This window comes from Amyelois transitella, chromosome Z, assembly GCF_032362555.1.
Source record: "Amyelois transitella isolate CPQ chromosome Z, ilAmyTran1.1, whole genome shotgun sequence".
Lineage (NCBI taxonomy): Eukaryota > Metazoa > Arthropoda > Insecta > Lepidoptera > Pyralidae > Amyelois > Amyelois transitella.
Genome location: NC_083535.1, coordinates 9,217,967 through 9,235,548, shown reverse-complemented (window position 1 = coordinate 9,235,548; position 17,582 = coordinate 9,217,967). Strand labels below are relative to the sequence as shown.

General features: G+C 35.1%; 1 protein-coding gene across 1 annotated transcript in view; it reads right to left on the bottom strand.

The window, feature by feature from the left end:
• Nucleotides 1–12,990, bottom strand: part of LOC106134011 (uncharacterized) — a 35,208-nt gene extending 22,218 nt beyond the window's left edge. Inside the window, exons 1-4 of the mRNA XM_013333951.2 lie at nt 12,740–12,990; nt 11,676–12,334; nt 1,854–1,880; nt 1,107–1,229 (exon numbers count right to left, since the gene is read on the bottom strand). Coding sequence (XP_013189405.2) covers nt 1,107–1,229; nt 1,854–1,880; nt 11,676–12,334; nt 12,740–12,866 — 936 coding nt within the window. The 5' untranslated portion in view covers nt 12,867–12,990. The remainder of the gene's footprint in view (nt 1–1,106; nt 1,230–1,853; nt 1,881–11,675; nt 12,335–12,739) is intronic.
• Between the last annotated feature and the right edge of the window lie 4,592 nt (nt 12,991–17,582).

The window sequence follows — 17,582 nt, the reverse complement described above, 5'->3', positions numbered from 1 at the left end:
CAACGATAGTATAATTTTAAGAGTTAAAGTTAGAAATATAGACATAAATAGTCTTCTCAAAGTATACATACTAAAAAGTATTACAACAATAACTATGTTACAAGAAGTAGAATGAAATGTTACTGTTATAAATGTATAAACATAAGTATATTACAAACCACGCCTTTTTTCCTAAACGGCAAGTAAGGTAGAAATCTAATAATCGGCAATTCGGATTAAATGCAATTTAACTAAAATAACAAAAAATTAAATCTATACAAAATGCTAGTACCATGTTTTCAAAAAAGCAGATTGTCAAGATGGGAGTGTTAAGAAAATAATACAATGTAGGTGGCCCAACAACAGTTTCTATATCTATTAAGCCTAGATTATAGTTAATGATCTGTTTAGAAACTTTGTTGGACTTTTAATTACTTGTAAACAAATCTTTAATGAACTTATTAGCATATAACAAACACAGGTAACATTGTGCGATGACTTTTTTTATTCAAAAATAGAAGAAACATGATCAAGGCCGGATATGGGACTACGATGCAGAAATCTTAACAAGTTTGAAAAGGAAAAACACATTTAAAAGTATAAAAATAAAATTGGTATTACATATCGAGTTAAAAACTGTGATAAATGATGTAAACAACACGAGGAAACCTGCATCAGAAACGTGCATTATGTAAACCTACTACTATCCGATCAGATCTCCCTGTTTTCAGACCGAATCCCTTGGAATTCCAATATCAACCAGACCATGCGCTCACAGAGTTCAGTTAAGTACAAAAAACGACTAATTCTAATAAACGTCAAAAATTAATTGTAAGTAATAGAATGCTTTATTGTTCACTAAAGGAGTACATTACAAATATAAAACAGTAGTACAATACATAGGCGGGTTTATCCCTAAGTGGGATCTCTTTCAGCCAACCTGACAGTATATTATGACGAATGACGGTATTAAAGTGTAAGTTATCATTTGTCCTTGAATTTTATAACTTTTGTTAATGGCAAAGTTTTTTTTCCTTGTTCTCTGTCTGGAAACCGATAAGAGCCTACAAAAGCTTTCTAACATGATATTCGCTAATCGAAAAGAGGTAACATATTGTATATTTTACCTTAGTTTTGGCGAGCTTGTTGTTTTCCTTGCACATCTTGGCGAGAGCGTGGTACTCGCCGCGGGCCGCACATAAAATCCACTGCTTTTGCTTCGTGTCAAGAGGCTCGTTCTCACTCTTGCTCTGAAATCGAAGCCCTTAAGTTCATTCCCGGCGCGTACACATCACAAACACCTATACAAAACGTTATCAAATCATACTCCTATAGTTAAAATATTATAACTGAAACAATCAAGTGTCAATGTTGTGTCATGGCATTTTCAATGCCTAAGTTGGTTCATATTTGTTACCTAAGAAATGTTGTGATGATGTAAAAGTTCTGCTCCAATAAATGACGTTTCCACTCGTTAACTATTCTATTGTCTTCTATCTTTCTTTTCTCTATCTCTCTTGGGTATATTAAACATTAACCGCTATTGTAAACGAATTCTACTTTTTATTGAATCTACTTTTACTTTTTTTCATGTCAATTCGCCAATGAATTTTATTTTAGTCCATATCTCTTTATGTGCTTAAATAACCTTACTTAAATAAACGATAACGATTCAAAATAATGAAAAAAAGTATAGTTTCACAAGTCACTTTAACAAATACATTACAGTGTTTTCAGCATCATTAACATAAAATACAATATCTCACTAATGTTAAAGGTTTATGAATAATTTGAATGACATTTGGGAGCAGTCACTGTGAAAGGTGATGTTACTCGTAACAAAGAAAAGTGTCAAAGTAAACATAAAGACTTACCGACACCCGGTCCTCCTCGTCTACACCCTGCAAATAAATATTTGTATTGTTACTAAGTATGTGAACTAAGAAAAAAAAAAGAAACAGTTAAACACACAACCCCGTGTTGACTTAACATTACACAAGTCTTGTAAAAAACAAACCCCTTTTTTATCTCATTCGCATATTAATTTTCGTGGTGTTAAAATGTGTGTCCGAGTGACTCGTGCCTCAATGATAGATTAAATTGATAACCCGACCCGATATTTCCTACACAAAATATATTACTGCTCTTCCTATTAATATCGTAATTAATTTTCTAGATTTATTTACTATACCGTTAGACGGAGATTGGTTTGGAGAAGTGACGAACCGAGTTTGCTTTATTTGACGCAGTGAATATTTATCTAATCTGATTCATATTATTTCTTTTGATATTAGTTAAATGTATTGCCATGTCTTCAATACGATTTCATAACTATTTACAATGTCTGAGGTGATGATTTAAGAGCAGAAGCATCATGAAAGCAAAAAAAATGTCAAAATCTATAACCGGGATGCAGTGGATGGTGGAGTGGTTGATGCAGAGGAACGGCCTCTGGGTCACAGAATAAAACAAACAGCTGAGGATACAAAGTACAATAAGATGTTATGCGACACCTATTTCATATACTTGTATGGCGAATAAATTAACGTTCTAAGTAGTAGTTGTGATTTAGATAAAAATAAAATAACGTTAAAATATAACTGTGAATAATATTTGCTACTTGGTGAGGTTTTTCTGTTTGTTTAAAGTTTTTATTTTATGAAGAAGTATCATGCAAATTGACATCTTTGAAGAACTAAGTAATTGGTGCGTGCACCACACTTGTTTAAAGATTATTTAAGCCAAAAGGGCAGCTATGTGTACCGATTAAATGAACCATTATTAACTCTATGGGTGCCAATTTACACGCAATTTTTTAATTCACGCAAACCATGTTCATTCATACGAATACGTTAAAATATAACTGTGAATAACCAAGACATACTTAACGTCTTAAAACAAAAGATTAGCTTTATAAAATAAAGACGATATTTACATACATAATAAATATCTTAACGACACATATAAATTAATCGGAACCTAATATTTCAAAATTAATAAATGAGTACTTATATTGTGAAAATAATATTTTGAATTAATGGTCAATAAATTCGAATTCTCCCGTCCTCAGGCTTGCGCTGCGATCTTGTGGTCGGAACGAAAATCGTAAGTGCGTAGGGGTTGTAAGTTTAATTAAAACTTTAAATCAATTTAAATACAGTTGGTTTTTGTTTGATGTAATATTTGAGTTGTTGTTTTCATCTGCCTTGAATTGGGCGTGCGCTGCTCAGCATGGCCACTTTACCACCTGTCGTTAGATATTTATGTCTACACTATTGACTTCACTGTTAGGGACTTCGATATTGACAAGATAACATCCTTAATGTGATGTGTTTGATTTAATAATAAGATTAAGTTTGTACAGTGCGTTTTTAAAATGCGCAGAGACAATTAAATATCGAATTGCTTTTATTAATCGGCAATAATCGTATTGGAATTGAATTATGTTTATTTTATATATATTGGTCCGCCACTTAAGATTATCTTTATTGAATGGGCACGTGGGTGAAAACGGTCGGTCTTACTAATTGTATAGGAACTTTATCACCATTTCCTGACAGATGTCCCCGGTTTCTCCCTGGAGAGCAAGTCAGAGGTCTACCTACAACCACGATCTAGGAGTGAGTTAGCCAGGCAATTCGCGACTCCCGCTTAACTTCTTTGACTATATTAACAGGAGAACCGGGAGAAAAAGCTAATTAATGAATATTCTTAATTTTAAATCGTGACAAGTCTCGCCTCCGAATCGCATGCCATCTGGTGATCGATTTCTTAAAAATCATGAATCCTACGATAACATACAGATGCAGGTGACTACAAACATTTGTGTGTAGATAAAGTGTTTACATCGCAAATTAAAGGTGGTGGGATGTGCAGACCTTTGCGCTACTTTAATTTTGATTTGATTTACGCTTAAAAATTAAAAATTTTATAACTATGATCTATAAGACATGTAAGTACTCGTATATATATACGGGAGCCTGAAAGGAAAAGTATTTTTAAATTAAATGATTACTTAAATTTTAATTAAATGATTATTTATTCAATTAATCTCTCTTTCCTTGGTAAGATTTGGGAAAGTTTTTATGATCGGATTTCTTTAAGACGTGCCATAGGTTTCATAGATTTCTTATCAAGTCTGTAATTTTAAGTTATTTTATGTATTAAGAACTTTTTCGCAAAGTTTTGACTATTGCGACCTTATATATTAAGGTTTATAAAGATTGAAGCCAATCTCAAATGTGTTGGTGTTTTTGTTTTCTTTTTCCACGCTGAAAGATGGAGTGAACTTATAAAGAAAAATGCAGGGGTAAATTATTATGTTATTTTGGTTAAAATTTCCTCAAAAAAGAAAATAGCTTTTAAGTACTTAGGTAGTAAGTTTTTGTAAAGTTTTGACTTCTGCATAATTTTGCTTATAGTCACTTCATATAGACTTGATGCCAAACTCAAATACGTTATAATATTTCGTTAAAATTGACACTCGGCCTTCTATCCCATAAAAAACGCATTCCCAGTCAAAAATTCACCTCACCAGGCTTAGGAATACCATACCGTGTCAGATGATTTGTATGTCTCAAAAGTATGTGTTAATAGTTTAATGTCGTGCACGGGCAATATTTAATGCTATTTGTTCCTATATTTATAAGTTGTGTGGCATGTGGTGCTGGTGAGGCGTCCAGGCGCCCTGCGGTGAAGACCCGGGCCCTGGCGACCGCCGCCCGGCGCCCTGCGCATGCGTCCACTTGTATTAAAAACAATACCATTTTTTACACTGTAGGATCATAATTCCAACTTTTGATGGTCACTAAATTATGACTCACGGTGACGGGAATAGCATACGATTGTGCCAAGTTGTCAAAACATTCGTTAAATTTTTGGACGTTTAGTCAGACAGCGAATGGGAACAGAACGTAATCTTTCAAAATCTCAATGTTGTAGGGTACAAATAAACTTACCTACTGATATCTTATCTATAATAATAACAAAAAAAAACGAAATAATTAACAATAAATTCAAATCACTTTTTAACAAAATTAAAGCTTATTTATTTCATAAGCGCCAAGGAATTCAAAGTAGGTATCATAGGATAACACGTGATAACATAAAATGAAGTTAAATATTTAAAATTTTTGAATGTTGTACGTTGATGTTTCAACAACTCAATATTTTCTTTAAAGTGGAGGAAATAAAATTTTAAAAGATCATTATTATTTGGCAATACGTGAAGCGTCGAGGGCGAGGTGTGAACGAATCAAAGAATTTGTCGAACGAAAGCCAGGAAGAGGATCAAAGCCGAATCGAAATAGTTGCACGGCATTATATTTAAATTAAAAAAAAAACTGGTCGTGAAATATTTACAACCCAATTTGATCCGATTAAATTTTACAGATAAAATCTTAAAACTTAGTTTTAACAATGCAGTTTTCGGGAAGACGAACTTGTAAACATTAAATTAATTAAAACTTAAAGAAAGAAATAAACCGGAAGTAGAAAAAAAATTCTTCCGACAAAACGTTACAAAAATGATTGACAAAAACAGTGGATTGTTCCTCGCGGCGCGTGTAATAGCGTCTGACTTTTATCTGAATAGCTGACAGCTAATTCATCTGCAGCTATTTTCCATAAGTTCGACAAGCCTCGTTAAGTGTGGCATCCGCGTCGTTGATGGCTGCAAGTGATTCTCAGGCGAATAGCAGAGAAAGAACAATGAAATCGGTCATATTTTCCTGCCAAACTGCAACGGAGCGTGTTCCCTTATCTGCCACATCACGCATAATAACTACCATGCGTTATTCAAAACAATCATGACGTATACTTAAAACTAAGGTTATTTTCGCTACCTTTCTGAAGGATTTATTGGCTGAGTTAAATAATTAAACAATATGATAGTATAACCGCAACCGATAATTTGCATTTAATGAATCCAGTTCCAAATTGATTAAGATGATGAACCATAGAAGTGTACAGTCACGTGAAATTGGACAAGAGGAACTGTTAATGCCAGCAGTGAGTCGGTAGCTAAACTAAATTTAAACGTAATATGGGGAAACGAAGCAATAAAAACGTTTATTGAGTGCTTAGCCACTAAAAACGAATTGAATTTCACGTTTAGCACATGCTAAAAGAGGACTTAAACTTGACGTCAGATTAAAAGTACTTAGCTTTACACAAGTAAGAAATAATCATCTTTCATTATAAGTAGTAATTTGATAAAGACGAACCAATGCGCAATTGCGCATGCGTTCAACAGAGCACGAAGAGTTTATTTTGCATTGTTGGCACACTTTAAATACGAATGTTTTCCAGAAACCATTATTATCATCATAACTTCTTTGGCAAAGACAATTAGTAAGCGGTTGGTAGATTGACAACGTGGTCGGCAATGCACGAATAAGTTTTTTTTTTGCTTTAATGGCGCACGTGCGGAGACACACGACGGCAATCGTCAGGGACCAGGGGTACAATTGACCGCAAGTCACGAATCTGTTCGACGCTATACTTCGTGAATAATGATGTCAAAATTAATGCGGTCAAAAACAATGATACCGTTAATTCGTTCCAAGTATATCATCCTATGTGACTTATACAGCTAGAGCAATAGTCACTGCACCCATAGACTACACGATATGGACACGGAAATACCTAAAAATAATTACTTTTTAATGTAAAAGTAATTATTTTTAGGTAAATGGATGCAAGAAATAGTACGGCCGCAAAATAATTTAAAAATGGATACATACCTATATTATTAAAATTACATAGTTTATTGCTTTTATATTCACGCGTTATATACTTTCATGAAATTTCCCGCAATCGTAGTGCGATAATATAGAACTTTTAAGAAAGACTTTTCATTTCAGAATAGGCAGTGCTTCCGCAGTATTTGTTATATAAGAAAGGGTGCACGGACGTTTGCGGGCATAAAACCACTTATAAATAAACCAACAAAAAAAACCTTATTTGAACATGATCTTCAAGAAAGCAGTTGAAAATTACAGTGACTAAGATTGTGAGCTTTTATAATCGGCTCTCCGGAGGAAGCGGATAAAAAACTTAACGTTTAAGCTCACCGAACTTAAAGTATCCTTTTATAGGCGTTCACTTTCATAAAATCTGTGTAGATTAATTTTTGTGTTAGACAGCGGAAGTGAAGAATACGCGTCGTCTATTCTTGTTTGATTTATGTGATACTTTCGGACATGTGCTCGTGAAAATTTGGATTCATTGAGAATTCAAGAGTTTAATTTTGTAAATAAGAATACTCAGAAGTAAAAATTATACTAATAGTAGCTATTCTCGCTCTTATTTTAATGTTTTTTTATCCATTTTTCATATTAGACCTAACTTCCCGTCATAAGAATACTTCTTTAATCCTCGATCATTTTCTATATATTCGTAGTTCATACAGGCAGCATTTTAAGTGAATTTGCAGAGTAACTATTTTTTTTAAATTATTATTGTTATAAAAGTAGCAGACAACAAAGAAAAAACTAGTCCTAGCAAACTAAAGGGGATTTAGTATGCGACTCGTACAGTTAACCGCATATCAAGTCACACTGCAACTTTATGACTTGGTAATAGAGTCGAATTTGCAGATAATGTCGATTAGTTCATTTGCTGACGACCGTACTGTCCAGTGCATTAATAATACTGAGTCTCGTCGAATAGAAAATCAAATGATGCTCTATTAGACCAGTCATAGACGTTGAAATATTCATACCATTATTGATTTGTGAAGTTTTTGACTGTCGCCAATGGTGTTCAAAACTAATATGTCAGCTCGTCTATAATTTTTGTGTGATGACGTATTTTATCTTATCTGCGAACACACATTCGATCGGCACAATTAAGGCACTGTTATATTTATAAGCTTCTTTTAATTATTTTTGTAAGAAGAAAGGAGCCCATGGTGCACTTTTGACTAGTCATAAGGTATCCTACTACTATTATAAAGGCGAAAGTTTGTATGGATGTATGGATGTTTGTTACTCTTTCACGCAAAAACTACTGAACCGATTACCATGAAATTTGGTATGTAGGTAGCTGAAGACCCAGAATAACACATAGGCTACTTTTTATCCCAGAGTTCCCGCGGGATTGATAGGGTTTCCATGCGGACGAAGTCGCGGGCGGCCTCTAGTATTACATATAATGACAATTCCCTCAAATTCTATATAGACTCTCTATAATTTTAAACATCAGTTTTCTCAGCGAACGGCTTAAAATTTTCTTTTCCAAAATACACCTCCTACAAATTAAGTTACATTTCTACTATTCAACAAAATACGTGACGTTACACAGTTAATGTGCCCCGTATACTGCAACGAGGCATCGCAATTGTAAAGTCCATTAGTGGAGCCGTACGCCGACTCTACCTAATATTGTCATTAGGAGTTTTGTTGTTCACGTTGTAAGCCCCTCGTGTAGGTGCAAAATAATGAGAGCCTGGAAAATTAGTCGTATCGTTCCGATAGTTCATGACTTATTTTCATAGAGTAACTTGATACTACACTACTGCACAAAAGTCGCAACGATATACAAAGAAAAGTTACACTCTCTAACAAATCATCCAGAATATATATAGGCAAGTATTTCTTTAATCAGAAGTACAAGACTTTTTCTGTACTTTAATTATTTTATGGTGCCGGGTTACCCCGTTTGGATGAGTCCAAATTATTATTATATAAATTTTTGCGCGAACATCCCTCTCCTCTTGTTTACCAAATGTGCCCTCTGGGTGTAGTAGCGGCTGCGATATTAAAACAACGATAGAATATGTCATGTGATTTGAATAAAGGTGAAATTGGTTTCTAGTTTGAATTCCTCAGCTGACTACGTCATTACGTAGGTATTTGCCTTCATAAATACTGAATAGGATAACCTATTCATTTCAAATGGCAGCTGAAGGTTCAAAAAGGAACACGCTTATTCAGAGACAGAGAGAGTGTGAGAGAGACATTATTCTATCAACCGCCAGAAAAAAATAGCTACGGGGGTGAATATCTCCTAACGAGTTGTGCCAGTCACGCATACATCGTCCACAACGTGAGAAGCCGTACGATTTCATTTATCGCTCCTATCGACCGTCCGCATATTTGACGCGAACGCTCTTTGCAAATCTAAAACCGCTCATTCCGCCACGTAAAGCATACATTAGCGATTTCCCCCGAGCAGTCGATATCCCGGCGCGATCACGAAAAATATCGATAATAATCTGATTGGACGTCCATACCGCCAAAGGGCCGTGTAAGTTTTACAATTCAATTAACCTACCAGGTGCCGTCCAGGAAACTGACCAACAATTTAATATTCAAGAGTTTATTAGAACAGATAACGTATTCATAGTTGTGTTTTAGTAATTTACAGTTGGCCTATCAGCCGGTGTAAATAGTCGGTTGTATTTTGTATAATGGTTTAAGTGGGCTAATAATGAAAGACTGATTTAGGGTCGATTGGGTTGGGATCGCCGCGAGAGTCATTTATTTTCTCCAAATAACGCGAGCGTCCTTGTAAATTTCTTGTGGAAAAGATGCTGTCGGACATAAAAAATAAAATAAAGATATAGCACAAAATAAAGACGCGGATATAGCCTCTATATATCTGCAGATCTTGAAAACTTAAATGAGATAAATTTCGTCCAAGCGAAGCAGGGATCCAAACAGGTTGCAGTGTGGTTGGAATTTGGGAATATCATCACTCCCATACATTTAAAAGGGATATCCTAATAGAATAAAGCATATATCTAGTGCAAAATAATGCTTGTCTATTGACGAAATATTATGGCCACTATACCGCATGTGCCAGCCGTTTTTCTACCCGCTCAGATATAAACTTGTGATTCGTCTTTTGGGCAATGGCATAGGCAAACACCCTGTCATAATCTCTGAATCTCATTTCAGTGATCAGCCATTTAATCTAACGTAGCCAGCCTTGTCTTGTGACAATGGCCTCTCAGCAGTTTGTGTTTCGCTGCTACTAGCTGTGTTACCATGCATGCTTTGGTTTTTCTTAAAAAATTACTTAAACTTTTTTAAGAAACCAATAACGATTCTCAATAAAAAATGCCTATGAACAATTTCGTGTATAAACCATAGAATAAACACATTTACGTCCCTTTTGGTTTATTAAAGACAAACACTAAGAACTAACGACTTTTATATTTATTTGAAAACAAATCAGAAATACATTTTTCATCAACATCAATAGTTATAGAAAGATAACCCACTTTGGGCTTCTGTCAACTCTTCATTATCGAGCCAAATTATTCCGTTAATGGCCCAACAGTCAACAGGTGCGCGCGCGCAGTGTCCCAACCTCCGTAATTATTCAGTTATAATTATCTAAGTAAATACTACACAACACACTAACGAGTTAAGTATATAATTAAAATGAAATTATTCCCCGTTGATAGACGAAAGAGAGCGTTTGTCGGATAAATGAGGCCGTATTATAACTGCTAAGAGATACATATCTCTTCAACGTATTTTGTCTTTGTTTTTGTTGCAATGTTAAGTTAATTATGACTCAATTCGGTTTACAGCGATATGAAAAAATGTTTCTTTTTGTTTTACATCAATTAAATCGTGTCGTTTTCTAATAAATTGAATAGGATTACTTCGTTTTTTTTACGGATGTCATACGTAGCGGCTGGAGGAGAATTGCATTCACTATTAGTTACATGAAAATTTCAGTTCGAGGGCCTTTTATTTATTCTTTTTCACACCATTTCAATAGTTACAGGCTGGTCTAAGGAGAGCCAGAGTTTGAAGTTAAGCTCCAGAGCAAAGGTACTTTAACTGTTTGTATATACAAAAATCACGTCTTTATACATCACGGAGTAGGCACGAGTCATTAGTCTCGAAAAGGGCATGTTCAGTTGGATTGCTTATAAATGGAATTGAAATTCAAATAGTGACTAATAAATGAGTCCCAAGGTGTAAGCTCCATCCTTTTTCTGTGCAGATTTTAGCAAAAAGAAATATTTTTATCCTTTGATTGACTTTAACAATCTGCACAAGAAAAGTAGCTGCTGACACACGATGTTTACACACACACAGGTTTATTATCAGCGGGGCTAGCTTGGCATGCGCGATGCCATTTTTATCGCGCGATAAACTATGGCTGTCCCGTTTCACGTCATAATAAAAAGCGGAACAACAATAGTTAACCAGCATAGAAAGTTGTCCAAGATTGATGTGATAAAAAGTTAAATTCCCATTTTATTGCACCTGTTCATATGGAGATGACTAATACAGAACCAATAACTACCGCCAGCAGGCATAAAAATCCTAACACGGCATGGTGGCTGACCTGCAGTGTTTAAAACTTTGCCAAATCCTGATACAATATGTAAAGTGTGACTGACTTTTGAAATCAACAGCTACAATGTATCAAGGATATTTATCTATACTTATTTTAGAAAGCTAAAGAGTTTGTTTGTTTGAATGCGCTAATCGCAGGAACTACTGGTTCGAATTGAAAAATTATTTTTGCGTTGAATAGACCAATTATTAAGGAAGGCTTTAGGCTATAACATCACACTGCAACTAAGGAGCAAAGATATAATGGAATATTTGAAAAAAACAACAGTGAAAATTATTCATCCTTGAGGGATTCATCGATGCCCAAAATAACTATTCCACACGGACTAAGTCGCGGGCACAGCTAGTATGGAATATGATAGAGATTCTCACCTGCGGACTAAAGTTGCCACTAAGTTTGTTTGATTTCAGCACATCACTTTCAGAAGCCATCCTGTTGAACATCTGTTTGCGTTCCTTCACTGAGATTTTCTGCTCATTTTCCACGAGCATACTCTCACTACGAGATGATGTCAAAGTTGGGGACATTGATTCTTCAGTCAGAGACTCTTGATTTGGAATAGAGGTTCGTGTACCTTGCATGGGACTATTAGAATGCTTTTCCCCAGATGCTTTGTCCGAAGACCTTCTGCGAGGAAATACTTTAGGCGGTATATCTTCCTCCATAGGAGTGTTTGTAATTGGAGAATTTACTACAGAAATGTTGTCTTTTGATTCATTTGATAAATCTACTTGAACATTTCTGTGCTTGTTTTGATCTTGGATCAAATTATTCAATATACTGAAGTCCTCATTGAGTTGCACTGGTGGGGGTGGTCGGTACGGAACCGGCTCAGGTTGTGATTCAGTTTGCATGATTGGGTCTGGTGTAGTAACTGGCTTGGTCTCAGTAAATTTACTTTCAAAAACATCATCAGCTTCTTTGGTGGTTGGTAAATATTTCTTTTTCAGAATAAGCCATTTCTCATTGTCTTGGTTTTTGATGTTTGCCAATGTGTTTACATGTTTTTTAAATGTACTCCGGGCTTCATCTAATACAAAGTAATAAAATAGATTTATTTCCATTCTTACCATTGAATAAAATTACACTAACATCCAATGTGATGTGGTTGAGTCTTAACTTTGATACATATTAGGAGTGCTCATAATCCTCGACTTTCTTTTTCAATCTACCTAGTTAATGGTTGAATGTATTTACTTACTAAGAGAAATTTATCAATGACTCACTGCTGTATAAAAATAAGTCTTAGTCACTTGACATTAAAAATAGGACAAATAACTATTGGTGAACGTGAATGACAATGTTAGGAAGAATGGAAATAAGTGTAAATATATGTACTTATGATCATGTTTTAAGCCGGTTCGATTAGAAAATACTATTCTTATTGGCTGAGATTTTTTAAGCAAATGTTATGAAACCTGTAAAATCTGATTACCTCTCATGTCTGGATTCTTTAAAAACACTTTGAAATGTTTCACAAGTTCATGGTTAGTGACTTTGCCATTGTGCGCCAACATAAACTTGAGGATTTCATCAAAACTCAACTCCGCTGGAGCAGACATTTTAAACCAAATATTAATATACGTTATTCAATAAAGTTTCACTATAAATTAATACATTCACACATAAATACAACAAAAACTGAATTGTATTAATGCTAATAACCATACTACGTTCCGTTATCAACTTATTTTGACATTCATGACGTTTAAAACATACCAGTGACGTTTTCCTTGAAATAGCGTTCCGTTTCACTAAAATGCCACAGATAGGTATCCGAAAAATTCACAAAACTCTATAATCTAAAGTAATCTTTCTTTAATTTCGCTTTCGCCCTATTTTTACACTTTGCATAGTGGACATGGACAATCAAGACAAAATACAAATCTCTGCTTTTTTTTTATATAGACAGCCTTCGACTATATGTTGCATTGAGGATCTAAGGGCTTCCAATCCACATATCCACATCCACACTATTAAAAAGAGAATTAGGTACCAATAAGATTTGTTTTTTGTAATGAAAAAATCAAAAACTATGTACTGGACTGAATTTCATTAAATTTGGCACAGATATAGAAAAGACCTTTGTGAATCGGGAGCGACATTAACATAGTAACTTTTATTCTAGAAATTACGTCTGGACCGAATCCTTGAATAAAAGATAGTACTTAATCAATATTGACGTAAAACTACTCAACATCTCTTGCGACAGCGATTTTTTTGGTTAAAACTAATAGTGTGTTACTGAACAAGAACTGTGATTCCTACTTACTTACCTACCTGCCTACTTACTTACATATTCACCAAAAGTATTTTCCCTTGTTTTCATAATCCATGCAAGTCATGCGTAGTGCGAGTTTTTTCTACAGAATCAATCAAGGATAGGATAACATGAAAGTATCATAGCTTATTTATTAAATATAATTTTACAAAAAATAAACCGAATATTTCTGAGGGTTCTTTTTATTGTGAAAATTGATAATTTTGAATCTTAGCTACATATAGAGAGACATTAGAATTGCTTGAGAAAATCGCACTCGAAGGTAGCGCTCGGACGTCGGTGTGCATTTTCTTTGCGAAAGGACAAACATCCCAGCTAAGTTATAATTCATATATAGGTACATTTCCATTAAAATCGAACTTTTAATTAATAACCTCTGAACATGTAAACAATGCTCGGAGCTTTTTAATGTTCCGTAGTTAACAAGAAACCCGTATAGTTTTACGATATATGTCTGTCTGTCCGCGGTTTTACTCAGAAACTTTAAGTGGTAGAAAGCTGTAATTTGGTACCTATGGGTATGGGTGTATGGTATGTGCCATATTTTTCACACAAAGTGAACCCCATTTGTCCTCCGTAATATTTCTAACATTGGATCATGGCATCACACAAACCATATCTGTTACCTAAGCAGGTTCCCTCAGGATGTCTTCCCTCGTACATGTGTATCGGTAAGAAATAAATAACTGGAAAAAAGAGTTATACACGACCGAGGTAGGATTCCAATATATGTAGTGTACCTATCTCATTTGCCGAGACACCTTATGCACCCGACCATATATCACTCGCTATTTATACTAACTTACGGGATTTTACTGTGTTAGTCTTGAAAGTTAATTCTATCTCTGTGCCGAATTTCGTCAAAATCGGTCCAGTAGATTTTGAGTTTATTCATTACAAATAAAAATTACGAATCTTTTCTGTTTATAATTAGATTTCGGGCGGGGAGTCGTTTTACTCCCGTGGGAAATTATGGAAAAAAATATCACTATGTCAGTTCCGAAGGTTTATTCTATATTGGAGCCAAATTTTGTGAAAATCAGTCAAGGTAGTATCTTTGAGTTTATTCGTTAGGTACACATTGTGTGGATGTGGACAAGTTAGTCTACAGCTACACCCGATTAAACGAAAAAACGGGAAACCCCCTCTTAAAGCACCACTATGTGGGTACTTATGGAACCTACATACCAAATTCATAAGATACCTAATTGATTCAAGATATTATGTGATACAAGGTATCACTTATTGACGTCACATACCTAAATCTAATTATACCTACGCCTATTTACAAATATAGTTCTCTTAAATCTATATCGTCAACTAAAGCACATTATCTACGTTAAAAAATAGTGAATAAGTATAAAATCAAATTCAACAACATAATACCTAAACATACAACGTACGACGCACATCCCAAACTAGTGATATGTGCGTTATATGTCAGTTATATAGATGGACATATATTAAACGTATCTATATATCTGTTCATATAGAAAGTTGACGGTACCGTTAACAGGGGTCGCACCTTCGAAACTTCTAGTATGCTACTAGTTGCGCGCTTCCGTACCTAACAAGAATTAGACATTTAACTTTTAATTGGCCGCTTGTATCTTCACAAACTTTGCTCCGTAAGTGTTTAACTATGTTATAAGCTTTTAAATAATGACCCAAGTTCGGTTGTGGCGAAGTCCAAACCGGTGGACTTTAGAAGATCGTAATTGAATCGTAAATGTAATCGATAAATTCAATTATACTTACTAGATTTTAAACCACGCAGTTTTAGTTTAAAGCTAATATCATACGTATAATCACGTCTTCATCCCTCACAGGTTAGAGAGAGTGATGGAGAATAATTTAATGCGAAATATACCAATCTATTTTAAATATATGTCGTCACTATTGATGATGCGAGCCTATAGGTAACTAAATTTAGTTCTAAGGATTCTGAAGAATGGAGAAAGTGATGATCCAAAATTGGAAAGGTTTCTTTTGCGAAGGTTTGACGGGAGTCGGAGTTGTTTCATATAAAATCCTGACTTTGTCCTAGACCGGTACTGTGCCGTTTAATTACATACGTTCAAGTCCGAGTCGGTCAGACCTTAGTCGGAAGAAGTCGGTGGCACGCTGCAAGGTCCCATGCCCACTCAAGAATCATGGTTTCAGGCAGACCCCGGGCTTCTCCAGAGAGGTGAGGATAGAACTGACGCCAGGAAAATTATAATAATGCGCATTAGAGGAACCTCTTTGATATTTGAAGCCAAAACCTGAATTTTATCGATAATATTCTACGATGAGGGAGCATCGTATTCCCATGTAATTAAAGCTGCTTTAAGCTTAATTCATCTTAATGTTTTATGCACAGTATAATTTATCAGTCAATTAAACGTGTGCCTAAACGTTTTCTATCAGCTTCTTGAGTAGTCTAAAGAAGAATTCTAAGAACCTATGTCAATTTACATGACAGAGAGTAAAGAACATGCATTTATTGCACTTTTATCGACTCATTCCTAGAAGATGGTTCTACACTTTTAAAATTGGATGAGGATAGACAATAGATGCAAATCATTTCTCAACTAACTTTAGCCTGGGGCTTCGCTAGGAATTGCAGGTTTAAAAGGATGTTATTTAAGATTATATTGTTCACGTTTAGGTACATACTAAATTTCATAAAAACGTCCAGTTAATTTTGCGTGAAAGAGTAACAAACCTACCTTTTTTTCTGTTTCTACCTAAATGATTTTCATGGATTTTGGCATAGCTATATAATTTACCTTCGGGAGTAACATATGTAGACTAAATTTTTTTCTTAATTTCCCACAGGAGTGAAGCTCAGCGGAAAAGCTGGTGTCCTATAAACATAACATGCACTATGTGTGCATATTATCAGCGAGGTTGTATCAAGAGAGTGACTAATATTTTTTAAGCTTCTACAGTTCCGAACAGATCGTAGCAAGGAAATCTATATTTTATTTCAAGTTACCCTATGTAGAAATAAGGCGTCATGATATTTATGTACTTTTTATGTATTTGAAACTAATTAACATTATCTCAATTCTATTATTAAACCAAACAGCTAAACGTGGTCTTTCAGTTTTCAAGACTGTTGGCTCTGTCTCCCCGCAAGGGATATAGTCGTGACTATGTGTATGTATGTATGTAATTAACATCATTTTGCTATGAAAAATTCGCCAATAATGTAGTTTCGGAACGAGCAAAATAGGACCATTTAATCTTTTCATAAGGTTGTTTAAGGTGATTAAAAGAAATTACCATTAATAGTTATTCTATCTAACACTCTCCATAAATTGGGCAGAATGGCTACGGAAAAATCTTTAGCAAATTTAAGTGTGTAGGGGACTATTTGGTGACGCGTAGCAAATTGGTTTCAATGCTACGACGCGCCTACGAAGGGTCTACGAAAATTTGGTAAACAGTAGCATATCTGTGACTTTGAGTGCATTTTTTTAATTTCTTACCTATGCCTTTAGAACTATTTTCTATTAAAGTGTTTTTTTTTTATTAAAAGTTTGTTATTTTTCATTATACGTTTGCTAGGTAGGTAAGCTTATAAAGTGAAGTATGAAAAGTTTCTCATTATGTTTGTGATTTCTTGTTTAGAACAAGTCCGAGTGTATCTGTAAACTGAACAGTTAAAACTGAAACTAAGTTTGAACTGTTCTGAAAGTACAGGCAAATTTTCTTTTAGGGGCGGGGTTTGAAAGTTAGGCAAATGTGTCATATGGCAATTGGCAACTTTCTACTGCCGCCTTTGAGAGAACATATCGATGATGATGGCTGATGCAGCTGGTGAGCGGAGTTCTTCGGAGTACGGCCATGTTGCGGCCACGGTCAGACGGCGGGAAATCGCGGCCGCCCATGGGAGGCGTGCGGGAGAGGGACGGCGCTATGGGGCGTCGCGGCGCCCGAGCGAGAGGCCCGCGAGGCGGCGCGACGCAGAGGGCGTTCGAGCTCGCGGACGCCACGCACTCCTGTTTCG